Here is a 22025-nt window from a genome sequence, read left to right as displayed (position 1 = left end):
ATCTAATTCTTTTAAATAATTTTAATCTATTATGCACATTTAAAATCCAACAAGTAAGGTATTTCTAAGTACTTAACTCATTTTAATCTAATAAATCAATGAATTAAATGCCTTAAGTCAAATTTTCATACTCTTCAAAAATCCTGAAAACAGACTTCCGGGAAGATGGCGACCGAGAAAAGTGGGGCTTAAGAGCCCCGTTAACAACCAATCTCTATTACCACAAAATCAGTGCCTTTCATAGCCAGAAAACACCATCACCAGAGAAATAAAAAAATCACCAGCCCCAGAGAGGAGGGGGTCTCATAACAGAGCTCAGAGCCACAGAGGAGATATGCCAGCCTCATGGCCGAGGACACGGCAGCAGTGCCTTACTGCCGGTGGCAGCGGCGAACTCACCGGATGGCTACGGCTCCAGACCAACGCACTCAACAGCCCACCAGACTCCAGAGAGGAGCGGCGGACAGCGAGCCGAGGTGAGCCGCTGTGGAAGAGCCCGGCGGGATTTGGCAGATTTTTTGGCACAGGGAGCATCTAAAACTCCCAGTGGCTGGGCTCAGCACACGCTGCAGGGACTCAGAGCAGAGTTCAAAAACAGAGAAGAAATATGCCAGCTTTATGGCCGAGGGCATAGCAGTGGCACCATATTGCCACCAGCGGCAGCGGCAGCAGCAGCGAATTCACCGAGTCCACTACAGCTCCATCTGCATATTTAACAACAGTGAGTCAAATTGCAGGCCCCAGAGGAGAAATCCCAGTACTGACTCCCAGGACTTGACCCAGTGGGGGAGTGGCGGTGGCAGAAATATCACACCATAGGAGAACGCGCAACATGGCACCCCCCCATAGACTAAAGCAGCCTCTATTGACTCCCTGGGTCTGAGACTTTGCGATACAACCCAGTAAAGGAGTAGTGGTGACTGAGATACAACAGACTCGAGATCCAGAGCACCTTAAGTGAAGTCGTAGTGACCCAAGGGAAGAACCCAGAGAAGGCACAAACTCCTGAAATCATGGGAAAGAGGAATAACAATGGAGCAATGAATACCCACAATCCCACAACATCAGAACCCGATAAAAGAGAAATTCAGAGATTTCTAGAAGATCAAATTAGGAAAATAACTTTAGAAATAATAGAGGTGTTTCGAAAAGAATTCAGAGAGAGCCAAAAAAAAGATAAAGGATGCAATTAATGAAGTAAAGGCCTCAATTCAAAGTACAAACAACCAATTAGACCACATGGAGAATAGAATCTCGCTCTTAAAAGATGAGCAATCCAAAAATGAACGCATAGTTACTAATCTAGAAAAAAATATCCGACAGCAGGAATCTGACATTGAAGAAATATGGGCCCATTTTAAGAGAGCTAACCTAAGAATAATTGGAATAGAGGAGGGAAAAGAAGGTGAAACCAAAGGGATCAACAATCTCTTCAAGGAAGTAATAGCAGAAAAATTTCCAAACAGAGCAAGAGGTCGATACACAGGCCCAGGAAACTTATAAAACTCCCTTTAGACAGGATCGGAGAAGAGGATCCCCAGGCCACATAATAGTCAAAATGACCACTGTGGAAGCCAAGCAGAGAATCTTAAAGGCAACAAAAACAAATGGCCAAGTGACATTCAGAGGCAAAACAATTAGAATCACTCCAGACTTCCCAAACCAAGTCATGAGAGCCAGAAGGGCTTGGAGTAACATATTCCAAACTCTGAAAGAAAACAACTTCCAGCCAAAAATTTCCTACCCAGCAAAACTTTCTATCAAATTAGATGGAGAAATAAGAAGCTTCCATGACAAATAGAAACTGAGGAATTTGTGTCTTCAAAACCAGCACTAGAGAAAATACTCAAAGGGATTAACTACAAAGAAGAAATAGGTAACACACACCAGAACCAGAGAAACAAGATTTTCCATCCAACAGACAACTAAGATTGGTTATCTGTGGAGATTCATTATTTATGTTAGTCTTTTACCTATCTCTAAAGGGTATTGTTTGCCTTTATTGTTGTTAATTTTTAGGATTTCTAGTTGGAATATTAATATACCTTTAGATATAGCATTTGTGAAATATTTTATCCCATTCTATTAGTAACTTTTAACTCTGTTTACATTGTCTTTGGATATACAATATTTTTTAGGGAGTTTGTATACCCTTTTGTTGCCTGTGCCACTGAAATCATATCCAAGAAATCACTGCCAATTTCAATGTTGTAAAGTTTTATGACCCAGATTTTCTTCTAAAAGTTTATAGTATTAAGATTTATATTTAGGTCTTTTATCTATTTTGTGTTAATATTTGTATATGGGATTAGGTAAGGGTCCAATTTTATTCTTTTTCATGTAATTATTATTTTTCAACAATATTTAGTTAAAAGATTATTACTTCCTCCACCAAATGTTCGTGGAAACCTTGTCAAAAATAACTTGACAGTATATGGAAGAATGCATCTCTAGGCTTTTATTTAACTCCAATGGTTTATATATCTGCCTTTAGAACAGTACTACACTGTTTCAATTATTGTAGCTTTATATGGTTTGAAATTAGAAAATATATATCTTCTAGCTTTGTTCTTTTTTGAGATCGTTTTGGGTATCTAGAGTCCATATTACATATTAGGATAGATTTTTTCTGAAAAATAAATATATAAATATATGATAGTTTCACCTAAAAAAATTCTCTTGTAAAAAAGAAAGCAAAAAGAAATATTGAAATGTTATCTTTAAGTCATCAAAAGTTTGGTATCAGACAAATGAAACTGTTATGTGAGATTATCATTGTTAATTTTGGATAAATTGCTATAATACTAGATGTCAACCACTAAGCAAAGCATGGGAAGGAGGGATAGGGAGGGACTGGGGTGGGGATTGAGTGGGGTCTGACTGGGCGATGTGTGCATGTATGTCTACAAAAGTTTTTTGTAACCCACTATGATGTATGAATACAGTGCACCAATAAAAAATTTAAAAAAAATCCTGAAAACAGAAAACACAGTATTTATACTGAGTACAAAACACATCAAAGTATATCAGTACTACTTAAATAAATGTCTCAATGTTGTATACACTAGTCTCTCTTCTTTGCATTGCTCTCATTCCATATATAAACTTCTTCCAGAAGTAGCTAATTTGCTCCTCATCCAAGGAGAAAATAATTATGATTTCAGGTCCACGAGAGTCATAAAAGTTATACATACAAATGACTATCTGTGATTATACATTGAGGCAAATGATGTTGTGTGATGCTTCCAGGATTCTCTTGGAATCCAAAATTAGCAAATTAGCAAGTGGGATACTTTCTCACAATTAAGTGCTGTCAACTTTTTTAATTTTTCAGGAAACTCCTTCCACGAGGAGTCATTCCTATCAGATTCAGCATGTTCTTCCCACCACCCCCTTTACAATGGGATCAGCCCTAATTTCCACCATGCTTGGTTTTTGATGACAGGCATCCTAAAAGCTCCTGAGGTCATTGCTCAGTGAGGTCCTGTACCTTCATCTTTTCTTTTCTCCTCTGTGTCAGATCCGCTGCTCTGTTGGTTTATTGTGTCCCGATCTGGTTTCCAGCTTCTGCTCCTCTCCCCACCCCCAGCCCCAGCCCCAGCCCCAGCCTCATGCCTTGGATCACTTCCTGTAAATGCAAGCCGATTCCACATTTCAGGGCCAAACCTGCCCAAGGCAGAAAGGAAACTGGGCCAGCTATATTGAACATTATTTGGGGACTCAGCATCATGTCACCATTAGGACTGGTCTTGTCTTGATATGGGCTGCGAGTTGGAGCTCTGACATCTGGCATCTGGCCTCTGGTGAGTGTCAGGCAAACCTCTGTAAATGGCTTGCCAGTGCGCGCGCGCACACACACACACACACACACACACACACACACACACACGGCCTTCTAGAACAAGACTGAGTAGGGAGTAGACAGGAATAGACATCCTAAAAAGCAGATATAAGGTTCCTCAGTGCCCATTACAGTTTGGGATAGTGCACTGAATTTTAGTAGGACTTTATGTTGGATATGGATAGAGGAGTACTCGCCTTGGGTTGTGGAGTATTTTTAACTGCAGGACTAATGACAATGCAGTATCATTGTGGTCAAGCAATACATATCAGAACCTCTACTGCCACATGGAGTCAAATCTAAGTGAAAAATCAAAGCTGACTTATTGACTACCAGATAAAAAAAGATTGAGATATTTGAAAGTAAGGTGATATAAAGTCAGATCCTGACAATTTCACTTAATACATGACATAGCAAAGCTACTGAATCACTGTAAACTTTAATTTTTACACTAGGCTTTTGAGACAAACCACCAACGTAACTGTTATTAAAAAGTTTAGTTCCCTTTGCACAGCCAAATAAAGACGTGCATAAGGACCAGAAATGGGATCTTCCAGGACAAAGAAAATATATTTTTTCTTCCTCTCAGTCTAACGTCTGAGAATTATCTGCACCTATTATTTCCACTTTCTCACCTCCTAGTTTCTCTCTGTGGTAGATGGACAGAGATTGCTGCCTCAATATCTTTTCCTCCTGGGTAAGGCAAGGGGGCAGGGTGAAATTCTTGCCAGAGTGATTTGTCTGGATGGTCACATGACCAGAGTCTGAACAGGAGGCCAGAGGGACTGCTCTAGGTGTCTCAGGATAGAGGTAATATTTTATGGAGACTTGCTGCAGTGGTTTGGTCGCCATGAGAAAAGCCAGCCAGATGGTAAAACTGACACTGGGGACAGAATAAAGACAGTCCTAGAAGGAAGGAGACAGAACCCTGATTTCACTGAAGCTAAAACCTTCTCTAGTCCTGTATTGTAAAGTAATACAAACCAATAATCTCCTTTATGTATAAAACAGTTAGAAATTGTATGCTACCTGTAATCAGGCTGTTGTAACTTACCAACTTTCCCCCTACAATGCAAATTCAACTCTGTCACCCCACCATAGCCTCCACTATGAAGAACATCCACTGGCCCTTCTGCTGGAGGATCCAGCTGCTACTCTTTGTGCCTTCTCCTTTTCTACTCAGACTTTTAAGATTCGATTTTTTCACCAGATATGCAAGTATGTTCAAAAATATTCATTGTAGCATTTGATGTTATAGCAAAATACTAAAAATAACTTACTGATATGCTGAATACTGAAAATAATGTATGGTATGCACAATTTTATTTTATTTATATTTTATTATTTTTAATTTAAATACATGTATATTTAAATATATTTGTATGCTATAAAATTATATTTTGTACAATGTTTATATTAAGTATGGTTATTTTTATTATCTGATTATTTATGATGATGATGATGATGATGATGATGATGGTGGTGGTGGTGTGTGTGTGTGTGTGTGTGTGTGTGTGTGTGTTAGTACAGATTAAGCCAGGGGCACTGCACCTCTGAGCTACATCCCTAGCCCTATTTAATTTTTTAATTTGAAACAGGGTCTCAGTCCAGTGTGGTGATGCACACTTATAATCCCAGCATTCCGGAGGCTGAGATTGGAGGATCGCAGTTCTTGGACAGCCTCAGCTACTTAGCAAGGCCCTTCACAACTCAGTGAGACCCTGTTTCAAAAATAAAAAAAGATGAGATGTCAAACTTCAGACATAAATTGAATTATAAACATTAATTTTACAGCTAGAGTGCAGAAGAACATTGGCTATGATGAAACTCCTCCTGCTGTTTTTCAGTAATGCTACACTGTACTTTCCAGCATTCCATGTAACAGGCACATTGTAGAAGGGCACTGTCACTGGTGTAAATGAACAAATGGGTTCCTTCATTGTATCTGGGCCTTTTATGGTGCACTCTTAATGTTAAGTTAAATGTATCTTAAAAGAAAAAGAAGAAATCTGAGCTTGGTGGTAAATGTTTGTAATTCCAGCATTGGGGAGGCTGAGACAGGAGGATCTTGGTTCACTGACAGCCTTAGCTACATAGTGAGGCCCTTTGCAACTCAGTGAGATTCTGTTTCAAAATAAAGAATAAAAATAAGGCTGGTAATAGAGATCAAAGGTAGAATGCCACTGGATTCAATCCCCAGTATTTCCACCCCCACTAAAAAAAAAGAGAAAAAAAAAGGAGGCATTTGTATTTGTACATGTACTAATATTGAGTGGTTGTAAAGACCACTCAAGTGAAAAAATAAATAGCAAGACAGTGTCATTTTTGTGTGTGGGGGGGTCTCAGGATAAAACCCAGGGGCATTTAACCTCCGAGCTACACCCCCTGCCCTATTTTTTATTCTTTATTTTGAAACAGCATCTCACTAAGTTGCGGAGGGCCTCACTAAGTAGCTGAGGCTGTCCGTGAACCACGATCCTCCTGTCTCAGCCTCCCAAATGCTGGGATTACAAGTGTGTGCCACCACTCCTGGCTAAGACAGTGTGATTTTACATGCTACTATTTTTGTTTTCAAAGATGATCTGGAAGGATCATAAAAATTCTTAGTTACTTCCAAGAAAAGGGAACTAGATATTGGGGACAGAGGTGGGGAAAAAATTACTTTTCATTATGTAATTTTTAACCTTTTGAATTTTGTGTTATGGGTATGTAGTAGAATTCAAAAATAAACTAAACGATTTTTAGCAATTTTAAAATAAAAAATGCCATATTTCTTGGCAAAATGCTTTTATTTCTTAGAGTTTCCTCATAAAACCTCCCCATATGGTCTCTCCCCATACCTGTGGCATTAAGAACAATCTCAGTGCCAAAAACTAAGCTGGGTATGGTGGTGCATGCCTGTCGTCCCAGCCATCAGAAGGCTGAGGCAGGAAGATCACTAGAGCCCATGAGTTTAAGACCAGCCTGGGCAAAATAGCAAGACTCCATCTCAAAAATAAATAGGTAATATATAAATGCCGAAAACCCCCACACATTTATATCCCTTCTTTTAACTTCCAAACGACTTTGTCTCATGGCCTACCTGAACATCTCATGGACGTTTCAAAAACCGGCAAAACTATTCATCTTTTGGGTACTGAAGATGGAACCTAGAGACAGTCTATCTCTGAGGTTTCATTTTTTATTTTGAAGCAGGGTCTCACCAGGTTTCTGAGGGCCTCACTCACTAAGTTTCTGAGTCTGGCCTCAAGCCCATGATCCTCCTGTTTCAGCCTCTGAAGTACGGGGATTACAGGTGTATGCCAGCATGCCCGGTTGAGACACTTCATCTCAATGCTTGCTCTTCCCTTGGGAGCGTTTTCCCCCAGTATCTCTCCATCTCAGTAAATACTGTCACCATCCATCCCCTTGCTCAAACAAGCTATTTCCCTTTCTCTCAAACGCACATCTAATCCATCATCAAGTCTCACTGCCTTTGTTATTACACATCCTCCATCATTCTATGTGTGTACATGTGTGTGTTGGGGGAAGTAGAGATTGAACCCAGGAGAATTCTACCTCTAGGCTAAACCCCAAGCCCTCTTTATTTATTTTGAGACAGGGTCTCGCTAAGTTCTGAGGGTCTTGAGAAATAGCTGAGGCTGGCCTCGAATGTGTGATCCTCCTGTCTCAGTCCCCCAAGTACTGAGTTCACAGGCATGTGCCATCATGCCTGGCACATATGTTCCATTCTTACCTCTGACTCTTCAGCAAGACTACTTAAATACAAGCCATCATCTCCTCATCTAGTCTCCATACCTCCTCTCAAACTTTCTCCAATGCCATATCCTCAAAAGTTCTTCTAAAACCATCTAGATCTAAGTAGATCCCCTTAGTATTCTAGCAAAGAAGTCATTTTTTACAGTGCTTAAGTTGGCAATTGCATATCCACATTTATGATTTTTGCATAGTCTTTTTTTGCCAGGTTATGATCTCAGTGAGGGCAGCAGGGGCCGTGTTCACGTTTTTCAGGTCCCTATGGCTACAACCCAGCATGCCAGGGCACATGGAATGTGATTCATACGTTATTCTCAATGGATAGGCCAAAAAGAGTATCAGGCATTGGGCTAGAGATGTCCTTTAAAGATGTAAGCCATTTTAGAATTGTCACTCATGAATGGACATTTACCCCTAGGTACAAATAGACATGTGGAAGGTACAGAAAAAATGTCCTGGAGCCTGAGATCCTCTTCTCTCAGCCTCTCAAGTACTGGAATTACAGGCATGCACCACCATGCCTAGATGACCACTTTATTCTTGAATAAAACAAACGAAATAATACCAAATCACATTTATTATATAAAATAGAGTCTACACAGATGCAGTCACTTGTCTGTTGCCCGGGAGCACTTCTTGTGGAAGGTCACTCCACGTGACCAGATGCTGTCTAAGCAGCAGTCCCTTTAAATGGCCGTGATAGGGTGTGATAACTGGCCAGACACACAGCTCACACTCTGTGCTTCGCCCTAGCACATGCAGAAGAAAACAAACCACTCTAATTCACAAAGTCTCAGATGAAGAACTAACTGTTCCCTTCTTAAAAATGCCCATATTCTACACATCTCTCCTAACAATTAAGCCAGCTGTTACTCTTCAGAAGATGCACGACTTTCTTCGCATTTGGATCAAACTGCAGCTGTGAAGGTCCATTGAAGAAGTAGAAAAACCCTGCAAATACAGACAAGGGGAAAAGTGAAATGTTTTTTGCAAAAGAAGAAATTGGGCAACATATACAACTTAATAGAAGATAACTGAAAATAGCCTGTACTGAGTTTTACTCTGTGCCAGAGACGATGTTCAGCATTTAATGCTCTTTTGCTTATTTTCACTTATTTATGCGACAGTCCTGCGAGGTAAGTATTGCTAGATTCATCTTACAGATGAGCGAGTGAAAGGTGGACAGGGTCAGGTGCTTGCACTGGGTCACTCAACCAGGAAGAAAGAAGACAGCATTCTCTTTCAAAGTCAGGCTGTAGATGTTTAGGTTATATTGCTTCTAATCAAAAAGGAAATTTATCGGCTTGTTTGAAAATTATGACCTTTTTCTTTCTAACACTCCTCCTCTCCTTTCTCTGCACTGTGGCCTGAGGAGCATTTCAAGCTGAGAAGAATCCCAGAAACTCTTTCAAAACAGAGAGCCCTTTACTGCTTTGAAAGCACGATGGTAGGGGATAACCTTTCAGTAAAGATCATCAACCTCACCAACCATGGTGGCACAAGCCTGTAATCCTAGTACTTGGGAGGCTGAGACAGGAGGACTGAAGAGTCCAGGGCAGCCTCCGCAAGTAGTGATATTCTTATCAGCCTAATGAGACTGTGTCCGAATAAAATAAAATAAGGATAGGGTGTAGTTTGGAAGTAGAATGCTCCAGGGCTCAATCTCCAATACCACACATAGACACACACACACACACACACACACACACACACACACACACACACACTCATCATCATCGTCGTCATCGTCATGATCATTGTCATCATCAACCTCCATCTTCTTCATGAATAGGAGAAAACTCTTTAAAAATTGAAGTTTGGGACACATGGAAAGGCAATAAAACAGTGTGGCCAATCAGTAACTCTAAAATGACAGAAACAAAAATCTTCCTAGGGAGCTAATTAGTAGTAGAAACAGGAAGGGCTGAAGGAAAAGGTGAGCCAGCCGGCATTAGACCTGGCCACATCATTTGATGGGAGTCTTGCACTGACACACAGCTCAAGATAACAGCTCAAGATGTGGGAAAGTAGCACCTGAGAAATTTGATTTCATATGTGTGAGATAGGTTTGTGGTTTTCTTCCTCCTTTCCTTTCCTTTCCTTTCCTTTCCTTTCCTTTCCTTTCCTTTCCTTTCCTTTCCTTTCCTTTCCTTTCCTTTCCTTTCCTTTTCCTTCCTTCCTTCCTTCCTTCCTTCCTTCCTTCCTTCCTTCCTTCCTTCCTTCCATTTTGGTGGTACTGGGGGCTGAAGCCAGGGGCATTCTACCTCTGAGCTGCACCCAAAACCCTATTTTATTTTTAAACAGGGTCTTACTAAGTTGCAGAGGGCCTTGCTAGGTTGCTGAGTCTAGCCTTAAACCGGTGATCTTCCTGGCTCAGCCTCCCAAGCTCTAGAATTATAGGGATGCACCACCATGCCTGGCTGTGTTAATTATCTTTATGATTAAAAACAACTCATACGAAATATTCATGTCATTGGTACAAAAGTAGAAAAATTAAAATTGGGGCAGGGGGAAGGAACTGATTTTTTTAAACCCAGTTATTAAAAATTATTCAAATTTCCTCTTCCCGCTGATGTCATAGAATGTTTCCAGTTACCTTTTGTCAAACAGAGTAAGTATTCTCTTACCAAATGCTTCAAAAGCAGCATCAATTTTTGAGTTCACCCCTGGAAAGTCTTCAGATATTTGCCTAGGAAAGCCTGGCTCCATGGACTGTCTCTTTTCATCAAATCTGTAAAAGAAGAACCACTCAGCATTTAATAGAGGCCATGTTACCCAAATTTACAAATCATGTGAAGTCTTAGCAAACTTTCCAAGTGCAGCAAATACATGTCAAGCATGTTTAAAACCACAGAAATGTGTAACTTTAATAGCACTACCAACTTAGCTCTTAAAGCCATAGTTTTCTACCAGAAACAGGGCAATAGCCTACTATAGAAGATGTTGCTTGTTATTGCATTTCATGAGCCTAGACAGATAGAAAGAACCTTAATTATTTTTCTAAGCATTGGCTGTACATTGACTGGTCTGCCCTGATGTCTGGAAGTTTGGGCAGTTGGCCCAGGAATCAGCCTGTCTGTGAATCTGTCTTGTACCCATCAAGTAGGATTGCTATTCCTTGTCTTCTTAAACAGGCAGAGGTAAGACATGGGTCAACTTAAAGGAAATTCTTGAAAATCATATATAATGTTAGGAATACAAGATAAAAACACAATGAGAATCTTTTTTTCTTTCTTTCTTTCTTTTTCTTTCTTTCTTTCTTTCTTTCTTTCTTTTCTTTCCTTTTTCTTTCTTTGCTTAGTGGGCAGGGATTGAAACTAGGGATATTCTAACTCTGAACTATACCTCCAACCCTATTTTATTATTATTTTTTATTTGAAAACAGGGTTTCTCTAAGTTGCTGAGAGCCTTGCTAAGTTGCTGAGGCTGTTTTGAACTCTCAATCCTCCTGTCTCAACCTCCCAAGTACTGGGATTACAGGTGTGTGCCACCACACCTGGCTAGAACTTTTGGACACTGGGAAAGGAATTAAACGGTGACTCGGATTCCCAGGGTATCTTTCTGCAGAGGAAGCAAAGGCCAGCTGGGCTTGGAGTTCAGGAGGGAAGGCTTCATGGAGGTGGTAGGACTTGAGGGCATGGAGGATGGTCAGGAATTGAGTAGGAGGAGAGAAGAGGGGCTCCAGGCAGGTGGAGAACAACACAGAAGGACTAGAAGTTCCAGCCAATTGCTCCTGGGACTCAAAACAGGCGAGCTTAAAAAATGCCTGTGGTGAGTTGCTGCTGTTTCCAGGTGATCACTCAGCTGGAGTTGCCTCATGTCCTAGCCTCCTGCTGAGAGGGAAGCAGGGACCAAGGGCAGGATGGAGGGGTTCCTTAAAGAAAAAAAAAAGAAAAAGAAAATAGCCGGGCATGGTGGCTCATGCTTGTAATCCCAGCATTTGGGAGGCTGAGACAGGAAGCTTGCGATTCGCGACCAGCCTCAGCTACTTAGTGAGGCCCTTGCAACTCAGTGAGACCCTGTTTCAAAATATAGAATTAAAAAATAGGTCTGGGAATGTAGCTTGGAGGTAGAATGCCCCTGGGTTCCATCGCCAGTACTGAAAAAAAAAAAAAAGAAAAAAGAAAAAAAAAAAGAAAAAGAAAAAGAAAAAAAGAAAAAAAGAAAAAAAATTATTTCCAGAATTGGGCAAAATATTTCAATCACATCTTACCTCCAGTATTTGTCCCATACAAAGAAGTATGTTTTCTTCTTGTCTTTATGAGACACTGCTGCATCGATTTTGCTTACTGTCTGTGGGAAGCCCAGTGTGTGGATGCTTCTCGGGAAACCTGCTTGTACCTCATGTCCTCTGAGGGCCCAGAACTGAGTTCCTATTAACAAATAAATTGGAGTTATAGTCACGATGAATTTACAACAGTTGAGACTTTTAGCTTTATAAATACATTTCAGAAACTTTGATTTTCAAAGTAAAGAGGAAGTCTAAAGATAGACATGGTGACATACACCTGTAATCTCATCTCTTGAGCAGCTGAAACAGAAGGATCACCTCAGCTATATAGTGAGACTCTCTTCAGCCTAGTAAGTCCTGGTTTCAAAATTAAAAATAAAAGAGGACTGTGGGTGTAGCTCAGAGGTAGAATGTTCCTGGCTTCAATCCCTAGTACCACTACCAAAATAAAAAAAGGAAAAAGAAAATAAAAAAAAGGAAGGCTGAATTTAGATTTAGTCACCAGCTCTTTAATAAAAATTTGCACATCAAAAGAATGAGTGAACAAGGATCCAATGAGTAAATTTATAACTGGGCAATTTGTCTCTCTGTGTTTGTTTTTTATCAGTGAAATATAAATAAAAGACTACCAACCCAGTTAGATATGGTAGCCTATGCCTGAAATCTTAGTACTTGGTCGGGGGCAGAAATAGAAGGATCATAATTTCAAGGCCAGCCTCAGGAACTAGTAAAAACCTAGGGTTTTACTAAAAGAGATTCTTTTTCAAAATAAAAAATAAAAAGGGGCTGTGGGTATAGGTTGGAGGTAGAACTTCTCTGGCTTCAATCTTCAGCAACAACAATAATAACAACATCCCTAGTTGTTTTCTCATTACCTTTGGCTACTTCAGCAGCCAAACTTTTACATAGTAGAGAAAACGTTCTGTTCAATTTTCTTGCCTGAGGGTCAATTTCAGCAAGTTAAATACATGTTTACACAGTAATTACCTTTAAAAATGAAAACAGTATCCTTGCTAGCAACTTCATATGCAGCATCCACACTGGAAGGAAGGGACGGCCAAAATGAAGAGATCGAGTAAAATTCAGGCTCCAGACCCCTGAGGGATTTGCGCCAAAAATGCCTGAAATATATATATAAAAAGACATAAATCAAGACAGAGTCTTTCACCTTTAGTATATTTTCCTCACTGTCCCGCTTCATCCATCTTCTAACATCACCTCATCTTCATACTAGAGGACAGACAGGGTCAGATATGTCATCAGTAGGACGGGCTCTTCCCCTTTGCTTCAGAAGGTTGTAGCAGACCTCCTGTCACAGGTTCCAGAGTAACATCCTACCATGCAAACTAACTAGCCCAGTGTCCACCTTAGCTACCTGCAGTGCGTGTAAAACAGTGTGTATGCTATGCTCTCATTCACACTTCTCAAAAAGATAGTGTGTATATGTGTTAGATAAATGTATTCTTCTGACAGGTGTGGAGGCGCACACCTGTAATCTCAGCACTTGGAAGGATGAGATAGGAGGATCACCGGGTTGAGGCCAGTCTCAGCAACTTAACAAGACCCTCTTTCAAAACAATACATAAAATAGGGCTGGGGATCTAAATCAGGGAGAGAATGCCCTGGGCTCAATTCCCAGTAACATGTGTATGTAGAGAACAATCCTAGGTTACTCAAGAGGTTTTGACTGTGGATTAATGTATAGAGATCTGAGGAAGCAAATATTTAATTCTCATTCATACAGACTGAATGTTTTAGCACGTGCATATTCTCCAACAGTCAGTACATTAATTGACTGAATGTGGTGCAGATCCTTGTGGGTGTCATTTTGAAAGGAAGTCAAGATAAAATTCTGATGCTAAAGATCAACTTGCATCTTTTGAAAAGTAACCATGACTTACGGCTTTGGGGAACAGCAATTTGAGGACAAGAATTAAATCATCCCAAGTCTTTGAATGTGAACTGGACAATTCTGGGAAAATGTGGAAAGGGCAGCACTGGCTCAGAAAGACTTTAAGCCCAAGGGGAATGCTTCTGTCTTAAACGCGTCAAGATCTCTTATCAAGTTTCCGCTTGTTCTCCTCTCTAAGCATGGTACATCAGCAGTATAGATAAGAACATATTTTCCAGTCTGACCTGTCTTTAAAGAACAGGATTTCTCCTCGCAGGGTGCTGACCGCATCAAAGGACAAAGCAGGATCGCACATGGCTGGCGTTCCGGGCTCTGGTGGGCTGGATTCTGTGGGTACCAGGGGGGCATCCGGGGAGGCAGAAGGAGGACCTAAAGGGAACCAGTTAGGGAGGCAGCCATTAGGAGGCAGGTGGTGCATCTGCAGTTGGTACATTTTCCAGACATTATCAAGGTGCTTTGAGCTAAGTCACAACGACTCTGTGCAGCATCGTTGCAAAGCTGCGATGCCTGGTTTTTCCAGCTTCACTCACCGTAGAGGGACTGAATGCCATTCACATCATCTTGAGAAAGACGGAACCGGGCCAGGTTGGTGAAGGAGTTGTAGACTGGATACATCAAAGCTTCAGGGTTGGTTGAGTGATAGAGGCCCAGAGAGTGACCAAGTTCATGAGCAGCAACCAGGAATAAATTAGTTCCTATTTAAAAATAAAAAATAATAGTTACCTAGTTACCTATTCCCTAAAGACATGTACATTACACAGGTAGCTGTGCATTGTATTTATTTTTTGAAACCACACATGCTTTTTTTTTCTTTAAGTTTTTGTTTTGTTTTGTTTTTGTGGTACTTAGGGATTGAACCAAGGGACACTCTACCTCTGAGCTATACCCCAGCCCTATGTGTGTGTGTGTGTGTGTGTGTGTGTGTGTGTGTGTGTGTGATACTGGGGATTGAACCCAAGGGGTGTTATACCTCCAAGCTATGCCTCCCCCTCCTCCTTTAATTCTTTTCCTTTGAAACAGAAATACAGAAATAGGGTTTCACTAGATTGCTGAGAGTCTTACTAAATTGCTGAGGTTAGTCTTGAACCTGTGATCCTCCTGTCTCAGCCTCCCAAGTACTAGGATTATAGGCGTGCGCCACCACCTCCAGCTACCCACACACATTTTTGTTTGTTTGTTTGTTTGTTTTTTGGCTTGTTTGTTGCTTAATTGAGCAATTGACTATACACTTAATGAAAAATCAAGTGTATTTCAAGACTCCTACTTGAAATGAATCTTTGAAAGAAACTATCATGTCCACAGTCCCCCTTTCCAGTCTCAAGAGAGAACCAAGCCCTTCAGGTATGGAATGAACTCACTTGTTTAGCATATCTAAAATATTTTTCTTCATTTGTTGATGAAAAGCCAAACACTATTTTCATGTATTAACATTTTCCAGATGCAGGCTCAGTTAAACAAATCACAGTGTACTCATCTCAGTTCTGAAATCCTTGAACACACATACCCCTGTTGTCTTCCCTTGGAATATTGCCTGCCTAAGTTTTTAGCCTTGTCATCATTACATACATACTGAGTCCAAAAAGACGAATTATGATAGATGTCAAAGGATTTACAAAGTTACTTTAAGATATAACATGCCTAATCACGTCTAGCATTTGTCACCAAAGAGATTTTGGCTGTATTCAGATCATTTTCTTCATATTATATTTGAAACACTCATAATGCTGATACTGAAAGACACTGGGTAATCAGGGTTGGCATATGTAAATCTAACTTTTCAAGCTTTACTTATGTAACTTGTGACCCTAGAAATGTTTTTATTTGAGATTCTGTAGGAAAGTTTCTTTGTGTGATGATGTTAATTCAATCAAACCAAGAATTTTATCCATCACTAAGCTCACAAATATATTTTTTGCAGATATTCTGTTTATATTTTCATTATAAATACTAACTAAATCTCAGAAGTATTGTCTGTTTCAGTCAATTTTTTGAAAACTTTTGAAGCTATTGCTCAAAGTATTTGGTTATGAACTGAGAAACATTCTTCTACAAAAACAGTTTGGACATTGTATTTGAAGGTTAGTTTTTTCACAAATCTCTAAAATTTTTTTATTAACCCAGAAGTAAAATATTGACTAGGCCAGAAAAATAACAAACAGGCAAAAAACTTCAGTTTCTGGAATTTAATTCTAATTTCTGTTTTTAAAAGTGTGATTTCTGCTTTTAAAAGGGGAAAATTACATAAATAATATTCAAGGTAACTTTTAGTGTAGATTCAATGCAATAAGCTACCTCTTAGATATCTGCATTTTGTTATGAAAATTTGCTTTTAATGGCTGTGACCCTTAGAAGATTTAAGATCCACAATCATTAAAGAACTGACTTAATGATGTTTCCTCTGTTGTGCTAACTAGAACAGGGAATAAACATTTAATTTTTATTTTTTTGGTTCTGGGAATTGAACCCAGGGGCATTCTACCTCTGAGCTATACCTCCAACTCTATTTAATTTTTTTTTTAAATTTTGAAATAGGGTCTCATTAAATTGCTGATAGACCCACTAAGTTTCTGAGGTGTCATTGAACCTGAGATCCCTCCTGCCTCAGCTCCCCAATTACTGGGATTACAGGCATGCACCACAATGCCTGGCTAACTTAGTAATGATAAATATATATTCTGGTAATCTTTGACTCATTGAAAAATCCAAGCACATCATTTTTTAAACACTCTTGGTTTTAAGAGTTTTATCAGTGGAGAGAAATGAATACTAAATTAATTGGAGCGATGTATTACTAACCTGTTGTATCTTTCGTCCATTGTTCATCATCGTCAAAGTGAGCATCTCCATTAATCCCTGGCCCAGGCGCATAGGCGTGAGCCAAAACTTGTCCAGGTCCATCAAAAGGGTAAAAGTCTCCATGTTCTAAGAGGAAAAAAAAAATTTAACTTGGAAAGATAGGCAATTAGGATCTCCTTTGAGCCTTCCCGAATAAAAGTGTCTAATTGTATGTGTTTTTTGTTTTGTTTTGCTTTGCTTTTTACCTCTAACTGCAAATGAGATCATTATGTCGGCCTCTCCTTCATTTTTCCTGGAGAATGTGAGTGGGGTCACCTCCTCCCAGACCTTCAGAGCTCTCTCAATGGCGGAATCAACAGCAGCTCTCGGCAAATCTGGTGTGTAATTTACAATCCTGCATCAGAAAAATTGAAGAAGGTGGTATTTCCCCCTGTATATAGCTTGTAAAATTTCAGTATTATATAAGAGTCTCTGGACCCATTACCTGTATGTGAGATTGTTTTTTGTCCACTTTGGCATGTCAGGAAAGGTGGTGAAGAGACCAACGTCAGGAACCCCACACCTGGGCTTGCTCATCACCTCCATAGTGCCGGAGTCCAGCTTCCCTGTCACCTCCAGCCCAAGGAACTTCTGCATTTCTTGAATTTTCTTAACAACAGGACTGCTGTCCTTTCTTTTAACAAATTGTCTCACATCTTTGGCGAGGTTATAGTAGTTTTCTAGGTATTTCTAATAAAATAAATACAGCTTTTTAGGATTTTTAGCTACAGCCATTTATAACATTATTTATAGTCAGTCACTTTTCTTAATCTATTTGAAGTGCTTCTCCAGTTTGCTGAAATAACAAATATATATCATTTAATTCTCCAACTAAAGATTTCTCCTCTTTACATTTTAACTAAATAGCTCTGCAGCTAAATTTGTTACCAAAGCAATGAGAATAAAGTAGAAAATTGAGAAAAATCTCCAGTACCTTTAAAGAATAAAACCAAAATGAACAAATAAACCTCTTTGGGCATAAATATTTGTATGTTTCAGATAAATTGATTCGATTTTCACTTTATGTTCTTCTTTCCAAACAACAAGCTCAATAAAAAAAATTGGATAATTTTTTGTAAACATATTAGCACTATAAATATTTAGGTAAAATTAATTTTGGTTAAAAAAAAACAAAGAAGTTTCAAAACAAGAAATGTTTTGTACATTTTTTTCTAGGGATGGAACCCAATGACATTCTGTCTATGAACTGGCCTTTTCTTTCTTATTTTATTTTATTTTACTTTATTTTATTTTATTTTATTTTTGTTTTGAAACAGGGTCTTGCTAGGTTGCTGAGAGTTTTGCTAAGTTGTTGAGGCTGGTCTTGAACCATTCATCTCCTGAATTACAGGCATGGACCACCATGACCGGCTATACACTCTTTGTTATTCACGTGCCCCAAGCTGTGATACTATGTGATCTTGAAAACATTCCTAACATTTCAGGCCATTGTTTTTTCCTACATAAAAGGAAGAGCCCAGACAGTGTGAAACTGAGACCTCTTCAACACAGTCACTGAACTTTTCCTGCCCAGTAAGTCAAAGCATTCCATGGGAGGCAGTGTTATTCTTCCTACTTGGCCCTGCCAACGAGTGCTAGAGTGGGTTCTCTTAGTTACCTGGAGAAGCTCCATGCTGCTGTCCTCGTCCCCTGCAGCTCCAGCCAGCGGATAGGCTGAGCAAGTGGCCACGCACAGCAACAGGAGGAGTGGGAGACTCTCCATTTCCACTGGCCTCGTTCAGCTTCGGGTTTTAGTGCCTTGCTCTCTGCCTACCTCCTTGTAGGTCTCCCCTCTGGAGCCCAACATTTATAGAGTGACAGTGTTTGTTCAGATCACCCACAGCCTGACTCATCATTACTTTCATCCAAGTGGTAGCAGGACCATTTCCAAACTTCCAAACTTAAAGTAGGATGATACAACCTACTTTACTAATTTCTCTGAGCTTTCCTCATTTTGCAAGGCAAAAAAGGGTGATTAATCTCCAGGAAATGTTTCCTGTCATAATAAAAAAAGAAAGCAAAAAAAAAAAAAAAAAAAAAAAAACCCTGGGGCATTTTTTTTTTATGCTGGAAATACTGACTAGAATTCACTGGACAATTCTTATTTTGTGCATTCAAGAGAAGTAAACGGATTTGGCAAAATGTCAGAATTGTGTAGAATTTTTAAAAACAGTTTTGTTTTAAGAAGAATGTATGTTGCCGGGCGTGGTGGCGCACGCTTGTAATCCCCGCTCTTGGGAGGTGGAGACAGGAGGATCGCGCAGGTTCGAAGCCGGCTGTGCTGGCTTAAGAGACCCTGTTTCCAAATAAAAAAAATATAAAAATAGGTCTGGGAGTGTAGCCTGGAAGTAGAAGGGTTTCCAGGAACCCCAGTGCCACCAAATTAAATTAATTAATTAATTAATTAATTAACAAATAAAAAAATAAAAAGAACATGTTAAAATTAAATACAGTAAAATGTAAATTTTTGAAAAGTTGTACATATATAGCTATAGTCTATACTATATGCTATAATATGCTTAAATATAGAACAATGTCTAGAAGAAAATGCATTCTTTTTTAGCTTTTAATTTGAAACATCTGCAATTGATCTCTGGTTGGATTTGTTAATATGTAAGGAGGAAAAGAGTATGAGCAGGGAAGACCACAGCAGCTGGGTCTGGGGGGGGGGGAGCCATCCTATATTTTCTACTCATTTCATTTTTTTTCTTTCTTTTTTTAAGTCTTCCTTTGCTTGCCTTTGTCAAATAGAGTATTGTTTAGATAACTGGTGCAATCCTTACTATGTGCTCCCACTCAACTCTCCCACCATCCCCCTGATCACCATCTGTTGTTTGGTATCTCTTTATTTACTAAAAAGCAGAACACTGAGAATGAGAACTAGGTAAAATGATGAATAAAAGTGATGTGTACTTATAATAAAGTGTAAATTTTGCTCCCTCCATTTGCATCTTTTTCATTTTTTTGTATGACTCTTAATAAACATTGGAGAGATTTCACACCCAATATGCATAAAAGATGTACTAGGGCTTCTCACTGGCAGTAAGAACTCTAAAACTAGAGATACCCAAACAAATGCCTGATGGCAACATGGCACAAAGCCACACATCCATTTATGAACAGAGAGTGGTGATACACACCGGTGATCCAGTACTTGGGAGCCTGAGATAAGAGGATCGTGAGTTTGAGGCCAGCCTCAGCAATTTAGCAACACCTTGTTTCCAAATAAAAATTAAAATAAGAACAGGAGGTATAGCTCGGAGGTAGAATGTGTCTAGGTTCTCTCCCAGTACCAAAAAAACAGAAAAAAGAAAGGAAGGAAAGAAGGAAAGAAAGAAAGAAGGAAAGAAAGAAAGAAAGAAAGAAGAAAAAAAGAAAAAAGAAAAAGGAAGAAAGAAAGAAATTTCATAATCTATCTTTGAGCTAGACCTGGTGGCAAACACCTGAAATCCCAGTACTTTGGGAGGCTGAGACAGGAGAATCACAGGGTTGAGAACAGCCTTAACCAGATCCTATTTCAAAACTTAGCAAGACCCTGTTTCAAAACAAAAAATAAAAAAGGGCTAGGGGTGTAGCTCAGAGGTAGAATGATCCTGGGTTCAATCCTCAGTTAAAAAAAAAGTTAAAAAGCATCCATTTTTTGGATTAAGATCTGTCTAAAATCAGTTTAGAACCAGGTTCTATGATTTACCTTTGGAAGGAAAAATCTGTACCTTGTCTTGATTGAAATAAGAGGGGCATATTTGTAAACACCAATGAGAGGACGAGGAAAGAGGCATGGTGGCAGATCTGGGAGCAGAGAGGAATTCCAGGAAGGAACAACGGAGCCGAGCAAAAGATGCAGAAAGGAATGAAAAGCAGAAGGGCTGTAGTGGGCACTATTTCAATTCCTCCTGGAGTAGGTTTTTTCTCCCCAAATTTTCTCAGAAATGATAACCAATACAATATATTTAAAGTTTAGTGGGAAGCTTAAAAGCTATTGTGTTTCTCAACTGTTCAGACATAATGGACAAATAAGCCATGTTGTTCTTGAAGAATGGTGTCATCTTTTAAAACACTTCCAGAGACTTGTGAGAAGTCCTTCTTGAGTTCTAGGAAGATTCATTACGTACTCTTTGGTGGTTCCCTGTACCCCTCTCTATTGCTGTGTGTTTTCATATTGTAGAATAATGGTTTATTGTTGCCGGGCGTGGTGGCGCACGCTTGTAATCCCTGTGCTTGGGAGGCTGAGACAGGAGGATCGCACGGGTTCGAAGCCAGCCTCAGCTACTTAGTGAGGCTCTCAGCAACTTAGTGAGACCCTGTTTCCAAATAAAATATAAAATAGGTCTGGGAGTATAGCCCGGAGGTAGAAAGCCCCTGGTTTCTACCCCCAGTACCACCAAAAAAAAAAAAGGAATAATGGTTTATTGTCTACTGTAAGTTTTTTAAAGATGTAAACTATCTCTCATTTCATCATACATTCCTAGTACTTTTCACTGCACCTAGCATAGAGCAAGCACCCAAAAATTGCTTACAGAATTAATATACTGTATATTAATGAAAGGTTCACAGCAAAGGTCAGACAGGTAGATCAAAAGTAAAATAAAAATAAAAATTATGTGGATCTTTCTAAAGTCTCAGATCTTACACATAATATTTACCAAATACTCTAATAACTGAATCTTTAAAAGTTTTATTTCCATAGAATTCAGATATTTAAGCTGTCATCCTTAGTTTTTCTAATTAAAATGTATATTGAAGATAGACACTCAAAATCCTCATTCCAACCAAAATGGCAGAACCAGGGAGTTTTCTGACAATGAAAGAGATAGTCAAATTGCAATTTGTCGATTAAATTTGAAAAGGCAATTCACCAATGAAAAGGAATAGGTAAATAACAACTGGGTGAATGAAGGAGGAAATGGAAGGGGAAAAGGAAGAAAGAAAGGAAAAAAGGAATGAAAGAAGTGTGAGTTAATTATTATATCAAATGTAGAGGGAAACTTTGAATACTAGGGGAAATGGACATTTTCAAAATAGAAATAAATATGATTGCTTCATAAAACCATCACTTCTTATATAGTTAAATATATACTACAGGGTTAGACCATGGCTGATCTTATCAATCTAACTTTCCAGACCAGAATCCTGGAATTAATCTTAAATTCGTATGGATCCAAACTTGTATTCAGACATGGCAATTAGTCTAAGCAACATTCTGCATTGTATCTGATACATCTCCACATTTATCTTTCTATTTATCATGCTTCTCCTTGACTAATTAGATGTGATAATGCATCACATTGACAGCTAGCTGATAGTCATTCAATTATCCATTAAGTCAGCAAGTGTCTGAATCTTAGAGGCTTAACATTTTAGACTGATAGTACAGACCCAGAGGTAGAACTTACAAGAGAAATTTAAACAATAGTGACAAATAAAGCTAAAGCTAATTTAAAATTAGCCTT

At 39.2% G+C, this 22025-nt stretch overlaps 1 protein-coding gene across 1 annotated transcript; it reads right to left on the bottom strand.

Moving 5' to 3' along the window:
* Window positions 1–8447: 8447 nt before the first annotated feature.
* On the bottom strand, window positions 8448–18298 carry LOC308279715 (stromelysin-1-like; the record flags this gene model as incomplete). The annotated part of the gene is made up of 10 exons (XM_080719839.1): window positions 8448–8548; window positions 10225–10328; window positions 11811–11970; window positions 12816–12949; window positions 13965–14109; window positions 14271–14435; window positions 16537–16662; window positions 16782–16930; window positions 17021–17265; window positions 18194–18298. 10 exons carry the CDS (start codon window positions 18296–18298, stop codon window positions 8448–8450), a joined length of 1434 nt encoding a protein of 477 aa, XP_080575965.1.
* Window positions 18299–22025: the final 3727 nt, after the last annotated feature.

Source organism: Muscardinus avellanarius (genome assembly GCF_963383645.1).
Source record: "Muscardinus avellanarius genome assembly, chromosome: 1".
NCBI classification, from domain to species: Eukaryota; Metazoa; Chordata; class Mammalia; order Rodentia; family Gliridae; genus Muscardinus; species Muscardinus avellanarius.
The sequence above is the reverse complement of the archived record's forward strand: the minus strand, read 5'-3'. Positions and strand labels throughout refer to the sequence as shown.